At 35.3% G+C, this 17169-nt stretch overlaps 2 protein-coding genes across 5 annotated transcripts; one reads left to right on the top strand and one right to left on the bottom strand.

Moving 5' to 3' along the window:
• The first annotated feature begins 3169 nt into the window (after nucleotides 1-3169).
• On the top strand, nucleotides 3170-4669 carry LOC145116174 (13S globulin basic chain-like). Its single transcript, XM_079052531.1, has 3 exons — nucleotides 3170-3459; nucleotides 3536-4265; nucleotides 4356-4669. The coding sequence occupies exons 2-3, from the start codon at nucleotides 3664-3666 to the stop codon at nucleotides 4507-4509; spliced, it is 756 nt and encodes a 251-aa protein (XP_078908657.1). The 5' UTR covers nucleotides 3170-3459; nucleotides 3536-3663; the 3' UTR covers nucleotides 4510-4669.
• Nucleotides 4670-6100: 1431 nt separating this feature from the next.
• Nucleotides 6101-9137, bottom strand: LOC145115849 (general transcription and DNA repair factor IIH subunit TFB2-like). 4 transcript variants are annotated; one of them, XM_079052209.1, is made up of 11 exons: nucleotides 9035-9137; nucleotides 8743-8916; nucleotides 8483-8650; nucleotides 8221-8289; nucleotides 7886-7979; nucleotides 7631-7740; nucleotides 7499-7544; nucleotides 7355-7414; nucleotides 7187-7255; nucleotides 6437-6517; nucleotides 6101-6343 (listed from the first exon to the last, which is right to left on the bottom strand). In XM_079052209.1, exons 2-10 carry the CDS (start codon nucleotides 8853-8855, stop codon nucleotides 6479-6481), a joined length of 768 nt encoding a protein of 255 aa, XP_078908335.1. In that variant the 5' UTR covers nucleotides 8856-8916; nucleotides 9035-9137; the 3' UTR covers nucleotides 6101-6343; nucleotides 6437-6478. The 4 variants fall into 4 exon arrangements, with proteins under 4 accessions (XP_078908335.1, XP_078908333.1, XP_078908334.1 ...); XM_079052207.1 differs by having other exon boundaries at nucleotides 6437-6563; nucleotides 9035-9136; XM_079052208.1 differs by having other exon boundaries at nucleotides 6101-6292; nucleotides 6437-6563; nucleotides 9035-9136.
• Between the last annotated feature and the right edge of the window lie 8032 nt (nucleotides 9138-17169).

Here is a 17169-nt window from a genome sequence, read left to right as displayed (position 1 = left end):
ACCCTCCTTCATGTCCAAAACCTTCTCCTAATGCTAGGTATGAGTGTTTTAGTTCCATAGAGCCTTGCATGCACGTAAAGTTAGCAACTTTACGTGATAACAACACCCTAGGAGCCTAGATCTACAATTTGGAGCCTTGGTTTCACGAAGAAGCTTCTGTATGGATGAAGGATTGAAGGGACTCGGCGAGTTGCATGGTCAACTCGGCGAGTCCGATGAAGATTGACGTAGACTCGGCGAGTCAGTAGAGTGACTCGGCGAGTCCGATGAAGTTTGCCTTGGGATCGGCGTGTCAGACGAGTGACTCGGCGAGTTGGCAAGTTATGCAAGGAACTCGGCGAGTAGCTGAGGGTACTCGACGAGTTGAGGTCAACATGGACTGTTGACCTTGGTAGTTGACTTTGACTTTGACCAAGGGTTGACCAGTTGACTTCTGAGGGTATTTTGGTAAATTGGATATTTATAGCAATGGACATTGGTGAAAATAGGTGTGGGAGTTGGAGTCACATTTGGAGGAGTTTGACCCTATCTTCCGAGCTACTTGCGAGGTGAGTTATCCTCACTGTACTCAAGGGTCTAAGGCACCAAGGCCGGCCCTTTGATTTGTTATTTGGAATTGATATTGTTATGATATGTTAGATCGGTATCCTGGTAGATAGGATGGTTATATGTTGGAATGCTATGTTAGATCGGTATCCTGGTAAATAGGATGGTTATATGTTGGTATGCTATGTTAGATCGGTATCCTGGTAGATAGGATGTGGTTATGCTTAGAGACCTGTAGTTGGTCTGACTGTCTGTATGCTGGTAGGAGATTACCTGTTATATGTGCACATGATTGATTGGTAGTTGAGGGTATTCCATTTCGAGGATGATAGGACCCTAGTATGTTGTCTCTATAGTTTGTTATATGATTATCTGATATAGGTACACATGTTTGATTGGTTATGGGAAATCCAACCCGATGGTTGTGGGCCGTGAGTATTCCATCCCGAGGATGATTGGACTCATAGTATGAGGACATTCCAACCCGATGGTTGTGGGTCGGGGGTATTCCATCCCGATGGATGATTGGACCCATAGTATCTGTGATATATGTATTGTGTGTGGGCATTCCAACCTGTTGGTTGTGGGCCGAGAGTATTCCATCCCGAGGATGATTGGACTCGTAGTAGGTGGGTATTCCAACCTGATGGTTGTGGGCCTGGGGTATTCCAACCCGATGGTTGATTGGACGGTATTCCATCCCGACGGATGATTGGACCCATAGTATGTTGTTTGTTATTGTATGTGTATTGGTGTGTGTATGGGTATTTTGGGGGTAACTCACTAAGCTTTCGGGCTTACAGTTTCAGTTTAGGCGTGACCGTACACTTCCTCGATTCATGATTAGGATTTCTGGGAACTCTAATGTTTAAACTATTTTGAAAACAAATTGTAATAACTGAATGGTTTTATATGATTTAAAAAGTTTTAAATTGGCTCGAATTTTTATGGGTGTTACAAGGATAAGGCCCATATGGGGTTGCGCCTAATTTGGAAAATTGGGCCATTAGTGGGCCTTTATGGATCTTTTTGGTTTTGGGCCTTTTTGGTCTTGAGCTTGGGCCTCAGTTTTGGTTCATGTTGGGTCATGGGTAAAATGGTCATTTTACCCCAAGTATGGATTATGGGCCTTAGATTGGAATCCAATTGCTGATTGGGTGTTATGTTGGTTCTGATAGCTTGGGTAGTCGTCAGGACGACAGCTGGGGATTTCTTTTAGTGAGCTTCTGCATTCGAGGTGAGTCTCCTCACTATTCTATGGGTCGAAGGCACCAATGCCGACCCATTTGGTTTATTTATTGTAGGAAGACCCGGGGGTAGCACTTGACATTATGTATGAAAGACCAGGAGGTGGCTCTTGGCAAATTATATGCAAGACCAAAGTCTGAACTCTGGCAAGTATTATTTAAGTAGTTGTAGGTTGTATGCTAGTTGTCTTTGTGATGCTTGCATGGAAGATCCGGAGGTGGCTCCTGGCACTTGTCTGTAAGACCCATGGTTTTGGCCCCCGGCCTGGCAAGGAAGACTACGAGGCGGCTCGTGGCATAATGGCAAGACTATGGTTGGCACATAGCACTTTTATTGATTGATTGGATATGTCTGATATGTTTGGCTCATGGTTATGTATGGTATGTGGTATTTTGGGGAACTCACTAAGCTTTGTGCTTACAGTTTGTGGTTTATGGTTTCAGGTACTTCCGGTTCGAAAGGGAAGGGCCCGGCTTATGATTTTGGGAGTTACTCTGATAATTGTTTTATTTTGGAACATGTTTGAATTTGTATATTAGAAATGAAATTTTTAACCTTGATTTTCGGGATGTTACAATATAGTAGAGAAACAAATGGTGGCAATCGGTGGTCTTAAAATTACAAAAGGGCAGTGTGTGTTGGTGTGGTTATGTTGGTCAACGACAAAGCTAAATGACGGTGAAGGTAGTTGTGTTTGGTTAGCGCAACTGTAAAAAAGAGACACGAAGAAGGAAGATGAGGGTTGGTCTTGGTGCTTTTCGATGTAGGTTAGGTTTTAGGGAAAAGAAGAAGAGAGAATAAGGTGAAGTGTGTTAGGGTTAACTCCTTGTTTCCAATATTTAGCAAAGAAAAGAAAAGAAAAGAAGGGGAAAGACTATATAAAGAAAAAAGAAGAGAGAAAAAAGGGAAAGAAAATTGTATTTTGTGTTCCCGAGTTGCAGAGAAGTCAAAGGAAAACAAACATTCCAAATTTTAAAGGAAAGTTAAAGGGAAAGTTGACCTTCCGATTCATCTTTTTAAAAACTCAGGAACAACGATTCTTTTCACTTTCATCCATGTCCATTCATTTCCCTCGTTAAGTTGAGCTCGAGAACAAGGTGTTAGAGAGGGAGACACGTGAACATGAGGAAAAGAGGCAGGAGGGGGAATGAATGGGCAGTGGTTGGAGCATTTTTATTTTTAAATAATTAAAACAATTAATAAATAGAAAATCAATATAAAAAGTATAACTAGTTTGAATGAGTGACCACAAGGACCTTGGTTGCAAATGTTTTTGTCAAAAGGACTAAAGCCGCTAAAGACCGTGAAGTCTTTCCGTTTACTCTTAGTATAAAAACTCATGTATGTACCACTCCCCTGTCTGCAACGAAAAATATCCCACATTTCCATTGTAGAACGGAATCAAACTTTTACATTCCCGATACATATATTTTGCAAATCTCACATTTTCGACATCAAAAATAAACATGGAGATGAAATTGGTGGCGGAGGCGGCGGACGAGACGGCCTATGAGGGTGACGGTGGAGGTTACTATTCATGATCAACTTCCAAATCTCCATTATTGAAGGATTCAAAGCTAGGTGCCGGCAAGCTTCTCCTCCACCCTCTTGGATTCGCTCTTCCTCACTATGCTGATTCCTCCAAATTCGGTTATGTTCTTCAAGGTACGTTCGTATATATACCGTCGACGTAATTTTGATAATCAATGACCATGAATCTATATATCCTTCATGTATACAGGTGTGTGCACGGTTGGATTGGTGGCACCTAACAGTACGGAAGAAACAGTCGTAGTGATCAAGAAAGGGGATGTAATTCCACTGCCAAGTGGGGTGGTGTCATGGTGGTTCAACGGTGGTGAAACCGATATGACCATTGTATTCATCGGTGAAACTACCAAAGCTCAAATGCCAGGTCAATTCACCTACTTTTTCATGGCTGGAGTTCTTGGGATTCTACGCGGATTCCAATCAGATGTTGTTGCTAAAGTCTTCGGCCTGAACAACAAGGAAGCGGAAGATATTGCAACAAGCCAACCAGGTGCTCTGATTGTTAAACTGAGGAATGGAATTGCGTTTCCCAACGCAAGTGAACACGTTAAGGAGAAACTATATGGAGCCATTGATACTCCGGAACCAGAAGCGGATGTGGTTGTGAAGGGCGGTGGAATCATCAATTCCTTGACGGAAAAAGATTTTCCGATGCTTGTTGGGATGGGTTTGAGTGCAAGATTTGTGAGACTGAAAGGTAAGGCTATATTGGCACCAAGCTATGTGGCAGACGGGTCGGTTCAAGCCATTTATGTTGCCAAGGGAAGTGGTCGGATCCGGGTCGTGGGTGGTGATGGAACTCCTAGTTTTGATGATGAAGTGGGAGAAGGGGAATTGATGGTTGTTCCTCAATTCTTTGCTGTTACTGTGATTGCAGACGAGTGTGGAATGGAGCTTTTCTCGATCACAAATACCTCCAAGTGAGTCATATTTTATATATTCACTCGTTAAATTGATTTAGCATCAAATTCTCTTTCTCATGTTTGTTCACAATTTGAGTGTTTTTACAGGCCTGTTTTCGAGCAACTAGCTGGAAAAGTGTCGGTTTGGAAGGCATTATCACCTGAGGTTTTACAATCTGCTTTGAATATCAGTCCTCAACTGGATCAAATTTTCAGGTCGAAGAACACCGAAAGTTTGATGATTATACCTCCAAGATCTTAAAAAAATATGGCTGGTGTAAGGGCAACGTTGTGGTTTGAATTAATGTTAATAAATAGCAAAATAAATGTATGTATTTCAATTTTCTGATTTTAAACTTTATTGTTCCAGTTGTTTGTATTTGGTATTTGGTATTTGGTTATCAATCGTATCTCTTATGTTAGTTTTATGCTTTTGGGAGATCGGATCTTATTCAACATAACCTATATTAAAATATATCAATTCAACCGAGAAGTGCATTGGAAAAGAACATAATACAACGATAATTTATAATTTATTTAAATAATATAAAAGCTTATTTGACTTTGAATACATTATTAGATAAAAATCTAAAATGTACATAATGGTGATTCTATTTCCATTATTTTGTCGACTACATATTTAAACAAAATAATATATTGCCACTCACATTGCATATTGTTGTTCAATTTGAATCAAATCAATCAATTAAATATTCCATAAAGAAAAGATAAGAGTAAGAATAATTTAAGAGAAGGAGAAAGAGGGAGCGAATGTTAAGGTTTTTCCAATTTTTATCCACTTATGTGAATTAGTTGATCAAATTAATGTAAACAAAAATAAAGTCTTGCAAGAAGTCCGTTAATTTATTGAAATACTCGAAACTAGGTATTATTTAAAATTTTGGATTATTACCCATTCCTTGAAATTGGTTTATAGGAATTTACCTGCAGAATATAAAAGTACATAGGTTTTTCTTACTATAATTTGGAAATGTTATAAGTATATAATATGATTTTGAAGAACGAAACCCTACTATAGAAATAGGGCTAAATACAAGAAAACTCTAACATATTAATTAACATTCATTTACCTATTAGAAAAAAAAAAACTAACATATTTTTATTCATTTACCTATTAGAGAATCATACTTTCATGTAACATCACAACTTTTAGGTATCATGTAAGATATTAATGTGATAGTGATCATGTGTTTTAGTAAGTATACCCCATTTTTGGTATATTCATTTTTGGTATATTGGTAATAAAGTGTTATGACATGCGATGACCAAACATGAACCAGTTATAGACTTGTAATGTTTAATTATTGATGTGATGAATATATGTGATGTTTTGTATCATATTATGGATTGCAAATTGAAGGAATTGCATGCATGTTCTATTTATTGCAAAATATTTATGTTATGAAATGTACAGATATCTAAATCCTAATTTGCACTACTAGAAAAAAGGTTTTCCTTAACAGACAATGTTTGTCATAAATGCTTATATATGACAGACAACTGTCTGTCATTGAAAGCCATGTCATAAAGGAAAATGACAGACATTAGGTCTGTCATAAAGTTTACGACAGACTTTCATGACCAACAATTACGACATGCGTTTTCGACATACATTTACGACTGACTTTGTTTGTCATAATTCGTAACTTTTTTGTATTTATGACGGACATTTACGACTTCAAATTACGACATGTTTTGTACAATATGATTTTTGACATATTTTTACGACATGCTTTGTATGTCTTGGTTTTATAGTTTTTTTAAATTATATATATATATATATATATATATATATATATATATATATATATATATATATATTCTACCAAATCTTAATCAAACTAAATTACAAATTTATTGTTTAAATTACACAAACTATAGTGTCAAATTCAAAAATACGTTCCAAATTCATCAAAAAGTAATTGTCAAATACATCACTCGTAAATTAAGTTTATGACATAAGTATCCCATTTTTCACGCACCCTATCAAGCTCGACATCTGTATATTCATTCTTCCCCCAAACCTGTAATTAAAATATTCATTAAATACCTTCCAAAAGCCTCCCCATCAAAACCTGTAATTAAAAAAACACTTGAATCTTTTAATAGAAACTTGAATTAATAGAAACAAATTTAGTATATGCATGTTATATTGTTATTGTACACACCTTCCACCAATTATAAGATGTAAAGCCCTTAAAAGCCATGATTTATGTTTGTAAAGCTCCCCTGCCCGGTATATTTGGAATCTGAAGGGCAAAAATGGAATTAGCATCAGTGGAGAAGAAGATAACCCTGGATTAAGAAAAGAGATTAAGATTAAATAAAGTTTTAACCGTTAGCAATCTTAAAACTTTATTTTTCTAAATATATATATGAGAGAGAGAGAGAGAGGATGTAACTGAAAGTTTATTTCAGTATAGAAGTCAAATAACAAAAAATAAACAAATGGCCCAGTTGAAAGCTTACATAGACCAATATGAGACAGGTTAAGACCTTACCTTACAAACTGGTTAGGGATATCTAATCACAGATTAAGTATTGTACTTGAACTGCTAAAAGAATAATTGAAATCTTGGTTGGTCAGAGTTGACATCATCACCCAATATGCAATCTTGCCAATAATAAAAGAAAAACCCAATAGACTAATTCACAATTTTAGAAGGCTTAAAGGCAGTTCTAGAAGCACCTTCAGCTATCAGACATGAAATTCTGCTATGAATGTGTAGGTCCATGTTTATATTAAAGAAGAAACAACTTAACAAAGGCAGTTCTGGAGTTTGATGAGTCCCAAGTCTGCAAGATCTTTAACTGTTATCCTTTGTATCTCATCTAAAGTGTTCATATTATATGCCAGTTTTTGTTTTCAAATCACATTTATGTTTTAAAATATATATATATTAAAAAAAAATTGATACCTCGCCAGTAACATGAAAGCTAAGTTCTAGCAGAAATGAGATCAGATCTGCAGAGTCCACTCCTCTGTCCTGTTCATAAAAAGTTCAAAAAGGACTCAAAATATAGTATTTAGAGAATATAGAAAAATTGTTGTCAAAATTGGATACAGATGCAAAAAATATGAATACCTCAGAATTACTGATATACTCCCTGATGATATACCAGAGTTGTGCATTGGTATCCATTAGCTGTAATGCAAAAAAAAAAAATGGATATCAATAATTTTAATAAAATACAGAATATAAATAAATTCAAGTACATATTTTTCATACCAGGAAATGAAAACCACTTTCTGTGAGCCGAGAACCTTCATTGTCCCTATGGAAATGTGAATCAACCATCATGAGATTCATACTTTAAAGAGAAAAATGGTATATAATTTTAAGAAATAATTTGAAAACCACCTTTGACTTAAAAGGCCTCGTTGGGAGACTTTCATCATGGAAGGAACCATCATGATGCTCTTTGTTGTAACCTCAACTTCAGCAGAGTTTATGAGATGCAGCAAGAAACACTAAATTGCCACAATAGCAAGTCATCAAAGAGAACATACAGATACTGAAGCTGCAAAATGATTAAAGATAGAAACCGAAATATATTCTTCACAATTTAATGAAAGTAACACAAAGTACATAAAAAGATTATACAAGGTTTCATACCTCCCATTGTTGAGCAGCATAGTTGTCTAACTCCTCTAAGCTTGGGAGTCTTACTGTTATATTTGCAGCCATAGGTTCTCTTGGTAACACACAACTACAAAAACCACCTCAAATGTCACATACATACATACATACATACATACATACATACACGCATAAGCAATCAGCATTGGAGATGAGTTGGGATACAAATTTCAACAATAGAGGTATATAAGTTTTTTTCCCATTAAGTCATTCTTTCAGCATTAAGTCAAATAGAGACACACACATATAGCTTACCAGATTAAGTGATTTAAGTCATATCACCATTAAGTCCACTAAGTCATATGACTTACCCATGAACAACATGCTTCCGAAGGTTCATCTGAAACATCAGGTTTAACCTGTAAGTGGCTTCCTTCTTCCTGCAGACTCAATTCAGGACTTCAGCAAATAAGACTTAATTCAAAAGGTTATATAATCTTGAATTAAATGGCAAATGAAGTAGGCAATGATCTAATGAACTAAAAATCATCCATCAAAAGATAAACCAGATAGGTGAAGGGAACTCTGTTTGAAAAAGAAAAAAGTAAAAGGGAATTAAGCAAACACATGTACCTATCAACAGGTTCAGTAAATACTCTCAATTGAATGAGTCTATCAACAACAACTCTATGCTTTGAAGCACCATCAACAAGAACCCATTCTTGCAATGAACTGGCTGACACAGGCACATCTATGTACAACAACTGGAGAACATACTTTTTGGCCAATGGTGGCAAAGACCTGAGCAACAAAATGTGGTTAACACATTGTGTAAATGATCAAACATCAAACATATATTAACAATGAAAAAGTGATGGACTTAAACAGATAACCTGAGAATAGCTTCACAAATGAAGGCATTCTCGTATAGCTTGTCGAGCTTCATGGCAGGTAAGGAGGACACCATGTCCATGAAATTCTTAGCTATAATCTTCACTTGAGGCATCTTGATCAACTTGTAAGATTGAAGGTGTGTTTGATTATAGGGATGAATTTGTGAACCTTGTCTGCGCTCATAATTCATATATTAACAAATTGTTGTGTTGGAATTCATTGTGAAATTGAAGCACATATTAAAAATTAATTTGGCATAACAATGTCTACAAACCAAAGAAATGTTTGGACCTGTATAGTTGGTATTCTAAAGCACACCAATTTGTTTCCTGAAATAAACTATTTTCAACTCCCAATTCATTTCCAACTCCATAGTTATTAAGCCAGGTCAACTGAAAGATTAAGCAGAATAATCAGTCCCTGAAGAAGATAGAAAGAAAGCGGAGAGAAAGTACAAAAGCGGGAAGAATGTAAGGTAGAAAAGTATCACTCAACTTCTGTCTCTGTGAGAAAACAACCTAAGAAGGGTAGAATTCTGGTAAAAGCAACTTTTTTGAATCTTCAACTGTCATTATCGCAAAAGCCGCAATCGTTGTTGCCTTCATCACATAATTTAACCCAAATTTCAATAAATTCACGAATATTCAGATCATACACTCAATTCAAATCATGTTTTAGGTCACACATTAAGGAAGATGCATATTGTGTGTGTTGTTAAATCAAACAATTCACACAAACTATTACACATAATGGAGACTGGAGTGTTTGTGTTGTGCGTAATCCAAATCCTTTTGAACTGACTCATAGACAGATGCAGATAGAAGTGTGTTATGACGTGAAAGCTACGATAAAGCTAGATACATAACTTTTGGTTTCTTCCTCTTCGGGGGTGGTACGACGACCGGAGCAGCGGATAGTGGATGGGAGGGCCGTACGAGCGGCGGCGGCGGCAGCTAGCTTCTGCAGGACAGAAAGAAGGCGAGGGGCAGTCGGAGCAGCACCGACAACTGCCGTGTTGCGGTTGCAGATGGCGACAGAAAGAAGAAGAAGAAGATGGAGGAATGGTGGCAGCGGACGCACTCACGGTGGCCACTCATTCTCTCCGGAAGGGAAGGTAGCCGCGATGGTCGGCGGTTAGGTGCAGCAAGGAACGGAGGTGGCGGCAGCGGTTGTTCACAGCAGCAGGCCGGCGGCGGCTGGGATGCCCGGGATTAAGGTGGCGGCTGAAAGAGTGTTTTAGAGTTGGGGTTTTCGGGTGTTGCACTCTAAAAACGGGAGGGGTAAGGAATCACGGGTTCAAGTCCGTGTTTTACCAAACTTGGATGTATTTTAACGAGATTGGTCCCTGCCTCTACAATTCCTTTACAATTTAAATCCAATAATTACTAATCACCTACGCTTCACAAAATCTTTTACATTTCAAGTCCTAATATTACAATATAGACTCCAAATTCTAGTAATTATACCATTTAACTTCTTATGGCTAAAACTGATAAATTATTACAGATTTAAGGCTAAAATAAAATAAAATATAAAATATATCTCGGGGTTTTAGGGTTTATTATTTATTTATTTATCTATTTATTTATTCATTTTATTTCTTTTATTTTATTTTATTTATTTTATTTTAAAACAGAATGTTACACAATCAGGTGTCAGAAACTTAACATCAACTGTCATCCGGTGTCCGAAAGTATCAGATCTGGGGCAGTGGATATGTGGTTATGAAACTCGATCAAATAAGGATCGATTAGGATATCAGATTGTTGGATAGAGTAAATGGAGGATTCGTCCGTATAATTAGGGTATGTGGTTTAGGGTCAACCCATTTAGTGGAATTTGGATATGTGGTTTAGGCGATCAATTTAGGATTTTTTATTGTTGCATAGGTTTTTATATTGTAAATGTTAAAAAAGGTAGGGAGTGGTTGTGAGAGAAATTTAATAGGTTTTGTTTTGAAAAATAAATAAATAAATAAAAACAACCCTAACCAAACACAGTCAATCTTTTCCTTCTCTTTCTTCTCGCTGCTACAGTTGTGATTCGTCACTGGCGAGTCCCTTAGCGACTCATACAAGATGGTGTAAATATCGGTAGCAAGTGTTTGGCGAGAGAGGTGGCGACTGTAGCCTAATACTGCAAATTAACAAAACGTGATGCTCTTAGGAGGTAATACTTTAAAAAATGCCTCATTTTATTGAAATTGGAATCCACATTATTGAAATTGCCTTGCATTCTTCTTTGCTCTTCATAAATCATCCAAGTTGTAGAAATGGTCCTTCAACTCTTTTAGTTTTTTTTTTTGTTGTAGAAACGATCCTTCAACTCTTTTTTTTATTTCTTTTTACAAACCATCCAAACACTTATTTCATTTAAAATTTTGGTGTTTTGCTAGCTATTATCATGCATAATTTTCCTTTTTATAAATGATATTTTCTACCATGCATCGTTTTTAATATATAATAACTATTATTTGTAGGTTAGCAAACAAAAATAATGCTAACCTACCGATTAGAAAGGTTATTCTTCAGGGTTTTTTTTGAGTTTTCACCAAAATATAATTTTTTTTTCCAAACACTCATCTTTTTGTTTTTTTCCTCACACCAAAGTGGAGCTTTTTCAAATTGGTTCGCCAGTTTGGGGTTTTTTTTCCCTGCTTTGTAATTAGTTTTTTTGCAGTAATCTAATGGTTTATTGGTTTTAATATTTAACTCACATCCTTTAAACATGCTTTAATTTTTTTCATACTATATAGTGCTCATGTACTTGTCGACATAGCATCATTGTATTATTGTTTGCGATTACTAACTTTTCCTTATAGTATTAACGGATAAAAATCATTCTAATTTACTCTTTAAAATATGACATAAAGTTACGACATACATTTTTGTCTGTCGTAAATCATTGATATTTTACGATATATGACATAAATTTTATGACAGACTTTTATGCCTGTCATAAATATGTTGTATGTCGTAATTCATCTGTCAAGGAAAGCCTTTTTTCTAGTAGTGTTGCACAAAGTTACAACCAACCATACAAATTGATAAGGAAAATATATTTTACATATAAGCTTTAATTATGATGTGATGAATATATGTGATGTTTTGTATCATATGACGGATTGCAAGTAGAAGGAATTAAATAATGATAGTTATGTTATGATTTATCATGATTTAAGAACAAATAGAAGGTTGAAAATTAAATAATGGATGCTAAGGTTGTTGTGTATTATTTAACCAAAAGGACAAAAGCATTTATCTCTTTTCACAAATATTAGGTACATGATTTTTCAAAACAACCATCTATAACCATCTATTTCTTAATAGGTGTTGCGACGTCGTTCCTGTATCGACGCCCCTACGAAATACTCCCTGTATCGACGCCCCTACGAAATACTCCATGAAAAAACATTTCCCTTCTACAAAATCCCATGTTGCCCTATGAAATCCTCTCATACGAAATCTCTTTATTTCCCTGCGACACCTACCTATGTATTATAAAATCTAACCTCCATACAACTAAATATGACATTCGTACTATGCAATTTGACTTTCATACTGCAAAATTTGACCTTTATACTTGAAATCTTGACTTTGGTAATATAAATGGGCCTACTAGAGAAATTTATATACAAAATTCTAGAAATTGTACTTATTTATGGTTAAAATTCAAGAGTCTTAAAAATCAACTATTCTTACAAAAATGATTTTATCGAATATTATTTTTATTGTTGTTTGCATTGTATGGTCGTGAGAGACAAAAAATGATGAAAGTCAATATAATATGGAAAATGTTAAGAACTATGGTGTATGTTTGCCCATAAAATATGAAGTTTTCTAGGTTGTTATATTTGATGTCCGAAAAGATAGATTTTGAAAACAGTTCCAGTATCAATTTGTCTTTCCAACATATCCTGATTTGCACCGTGTTATAGAAATTGTTGATGAGAGTGATGTTAGGTACCTTATATTTTATAAACATTATTTATAATACCAAAAATGTGTAGACGGTGTGGGAGCTCGTCTACATAGATCTACTATAGTGAATCGATCAGTTGTTGGTGGAAACCTGTCGAGTACGTTTGACAGAAATCAATATAGTGGAAGAGAATTTGGTGGAAATCTATCACTTGTAGGGAAAAAAATTAAGTATGTATTTTTATCTACCCTGCAGTTCCTGGGCATACTATATATAAAATACGAGTATAACTAAAAAGAGGATATGGCGATACTTTAAAAATCATAAAATATGCAACGGAAGCAAACATACAAAATCATAATTCACAAGGATCACAAGTTCATAAATTTAATGCAACATAATAGAACTAAAAAGAGGAGATTGAATGGTAACTTTCTTTTATTATGTCGATTCCTTCTACTCTCTTTGATGATTTAGAGACAAACCTAGAACACCTCTAATGTGGTAGCACCCCAAGATGGTGACAAGGGAAAATGACACGATCCTTCTTTTTTCTTGATGGTAAGAACTAAAAACCCTAGTTGGATAGGAAATGAATGTCGAGAGCAAGCAAGAACCGAGAGGGATATGAGAGAAAAGGGAAAGGGTGGTTGGTTTCTATGTGGGATTAGGATAGGTTTAAGGGTTTTAAACCCCAATCTTTTGACTTGCTATAATTATCCCTTAATTTATCATCTCATGATAAATTAACAAACTATTTATAGAATTATCACTAACATGTTGTGACCATGAACATATTTTAAATATCTATACGCGAGGATATTAATACCATTGAACTCTTGAAAAAAAAGCCCCATCTAGTTAATAGTTTCGTTATATTTTTAAGTAAATCATTATCATCTTTAAGAAACAAACAAATTAAAGTTTTAGAATGTATGAGATTTATTCGGGAAATTTGGATTTAATTATATTGAGAAAAAATTTGAAAACAAATATCTATACAAGTTCTCCAATAACTTCATGATCGTCTTTCTCTTAAAGATCTTGGAGACCCTCATCGGTTTCTTAGTGTTGATGTGATTTCGACTCAAAAGAAACATTATTTCAAGAAATCGGAACAACAAAAGTTCTATTTTTGTTCTTCCATTAAAATCGAATACACACATGTTACAAATAATGCTTCTAAAATTATTTGATTAAGAAAGCTCTTGAACTAGGTGTACCCGTATTGTCCCGTCCACAAACTATCATTTTTTTACTTTTACTTATTGCTTCTTCCAAATGAACATTATCTTCATATTCTGATTTGACATATATCACACTCGTGAGAGAGTATTTCAGATGATAACTTGAGGGATCTTGTTGTTGGGGATTCAATAAAAAAAATTAAGCATTTCATACAAATGACAAACTAGTTTTGGTAAAACACGCAAGATAAAACTGAGAATTCTACAAACGTAAAACTAAAAACTAAACACACTATGTGTTCGGTCAAAGTGACATGTGTTCACGAAAGAACGAGATAGAGGATTTTATTAACTTCAAAGAACAATTACAATTGCTCACAATGTTACACATCACTTCAAGGGGTGCAAACGATCCGATCCGAGCTCGACTCGAGCTTCTTGTACTGAGCTCGACTCGAGCTCGTAAATAATTATACAAGCTCGACTCGGGCTCGGGCTCGGCTCGTTTTTTGTCTGACGTGCCTAAATAAGCTTAAGTTCGGCTCGAACACGTTAAGAAGCTCGTTTACTAATACCCTAAATCCCTAATCCCCAAATATGTTTTTATTTTAATATATAAAAATAATAATAAATTATATTATATAAAGGCTCGTTTAGGCTCGCGAGCCTAATCGAGCTTAGTGACATAGGCTCGAGCTCGAGCTCGTTTAATAAACGAGCTTAATATTAAGCTCGAGCTCGGCTCGGGCTCGTTTAAAATCGGTTTCGAGTCAAGCTTTTAACGATCCGATCGCGAGTAGCTCACGAGTAGCTTGGCTCGTTTTCACCCCTAATCACTTGAAATCACAAGCCAAAAGATTATCTCATGCTTACAAATTGCTCCAAATGATGTGCTCTCACAATGATTGCTATCATGAATGTGCTCACAAAAACTAGCGGTGGACAATGATAGGTATGTGTAGGCCTATTTATAAGCAATCATGGGAAACCTTAATTCTGATGGGCCAAACCATCCATAATTAGCATATGAATAGGATACCCTAATTACCAACCAATCACGGGACGTTATTCAGATGCCTCCAGAATGTTCAACCTTGAGGGATGTCCATCGCCACCTTTCATGTACATGGGAACGCCAATGCCTTAGCACATAATAGGAGAGCTTTTAGTTGGTTTTCGTCAAAATGACCATTCTCTTACCAAAGGAGATTTCTCTCACCAATTGAGCACCTTTGCACACCAAGAGCACCTTTTCGCACCATAAGTACCTTTTCTCAAGTCATCACACACCAAAATCTCTCACTTGAAGGCTTGAACAACTTAGTAACTATGCCTTTCAACTCTTCAACATTCCTCTACATCTGAGCTGCTAATTGTTGTAAGTATATCAGACCAACTACTGAGTAAAGATGATAATAATATAAACCACTCGACTTCTTCCTTTAAAATCAACCTTGAGACGATTGAATTGAATTGATCAGATGCTAAGCCACACTTCTTCATCTTTAGAGTCAACAACTGTCGAATCAAGAAAACCTTATTCGTTGTTGAAGGTTTTTCGTACATATTAAATAGTGCATTGATCAAACCATGAGTAGTCTTCACATTGAAATTGTAAGCTACATTCTTTGTGGAATAATCTCACTAGGTTTCTTTCCGAAATAGGTTCATGGAGTAAACTAATTACTTCACACTTATTTCATGTAGCAATGGAATCATCATAAGGATCAAAAATGATATCATTACATCTACTTGTGAACTTAATTCTATTACTAGAGGCTAGGATACAACTCATCATTGCCAATTTACAACTCAAATCATGAGGTTAGATTTCAAAACACCATATTCCACCATTAGAGATGGGGATTATTTATATGGCTTGAACGACAATCTATTGAGAATCTAGAATACATTTTAAGTTAATTTATACCATATTACATCATTGCCAATTTACAATTCAAATCATTCATGGCTTTAACGGAAATCTAATAAAAATCTTGCCCGTTTGCCTTCTTATTCGTTGTATGATGATAACTAAAATCGTATAATTTTATCAGAATACATATTAAGTTAATAAATCCATTCAATTGAGTTATTAATCATAGATATTTGGATCTCTCCCAATAACTAGGGTTTGAAAACCCAAACTCCATCATTTGGTGATTCAACTACATAAGGAAATGTTTGGTGTTGAATCATCACCTAATCATGATTCAATGCTCCATTGATCTAAAACTTCAATAATAAACCTAAAATTTATATTCAATTTTTTATTAAAAAACTCTAACATGAGAGGGGTGAAGATAGAGATGGAGATTATATCTTCAAGTATCTCTAATGAAAGATTTTACTTAGATTCAACAAATTTTCCTTCAAACTTCTCACTAAACATTGTCCTCCTCTTCAAGTCGCCATGAGATTTCTTCTCCCCATTCACTTCATCGATGAACTTTCAAATGGGAAGAAAGTGAAAACTTAAAGTCACAGGTTTAAGAGTGTTGACAACTATAGTCTATTTGTCACATATTTTCTAAATTGAAGCTTTTGTTAACCTAGATGCTTGGTCAACATTTTAGGTTGTAATCTAAACTCTATTTTTATAAATTCTTTTCATTTTAGTCTCTAATTCAAGTTATAACCAAATAACTTCAATATTTTCAAATTTGGGTTTAATTTAATTCCTCTTCCCAATTATTTATATAAGTATCATTAATATAATTATTTATATGTTCAAAACAAATATTTTACAAAAAATAACCAAAAATTATAGGACCGATTTGAGGATATTACATACCCTCCCCCTTATCCATCCCACTGGTTGAAATCTCCAACAACTTTCCATATATGGAATGAAAATCCTTTGCTCCGGATACTGCCCAAATTTGTCGAGAATCCTCCGGAATCAGTAGTGATAAATAAATATGTTGCATGTTTCAAATAGTAATATGTGCAAGTTATTTCAAATTGAAGTTGTATGATTCAATGATCGAGAATTTGAAGGCTCCCTGGAGTTTATATTTTATCAAATTTAGTCCACTCCTTTTGGAAGCATGTTCTAGTTTTGATTCTACCTTTTCCACATCAGCATTTGACTCGTCATCATTAGTGTCTTCTTTGAGGGTTCTTGATCAACTGAAGCTTCTTCATCCCGCTTCGCTCCATTACTCATAACTGACTTTGGAGATCTATCTAATCATCATCAAGACAAGTACTTCTTTTTTACTACCTAATTGGGGATTTCTTTTATTTAAAATAACAGATAAAATACCCTGGTCCATGCGATATGATGATGTTGTAAGCTTATTTACTCTTGTCAGC

Source organism: Lactuca virosa, chromosome 5 (genome assembly GCF_052849685.1).
Source record: "Lactuca virosa cultivar CGN04683 chromosome 5, Lactuca_virosa_CGN04683_v6, whole genome shotgun sequence".
Taxonomy (NCBI): domain Eukaryota; kingdom Viridiplantae; phylum Streptophyta; class Magnoliopsida; order Asterales; family Asteraceae; genus Lactuca; species Lactuca virosa.
This window is presented reverse-complemented; position numbering and strand designations above follow the sequence as displayed.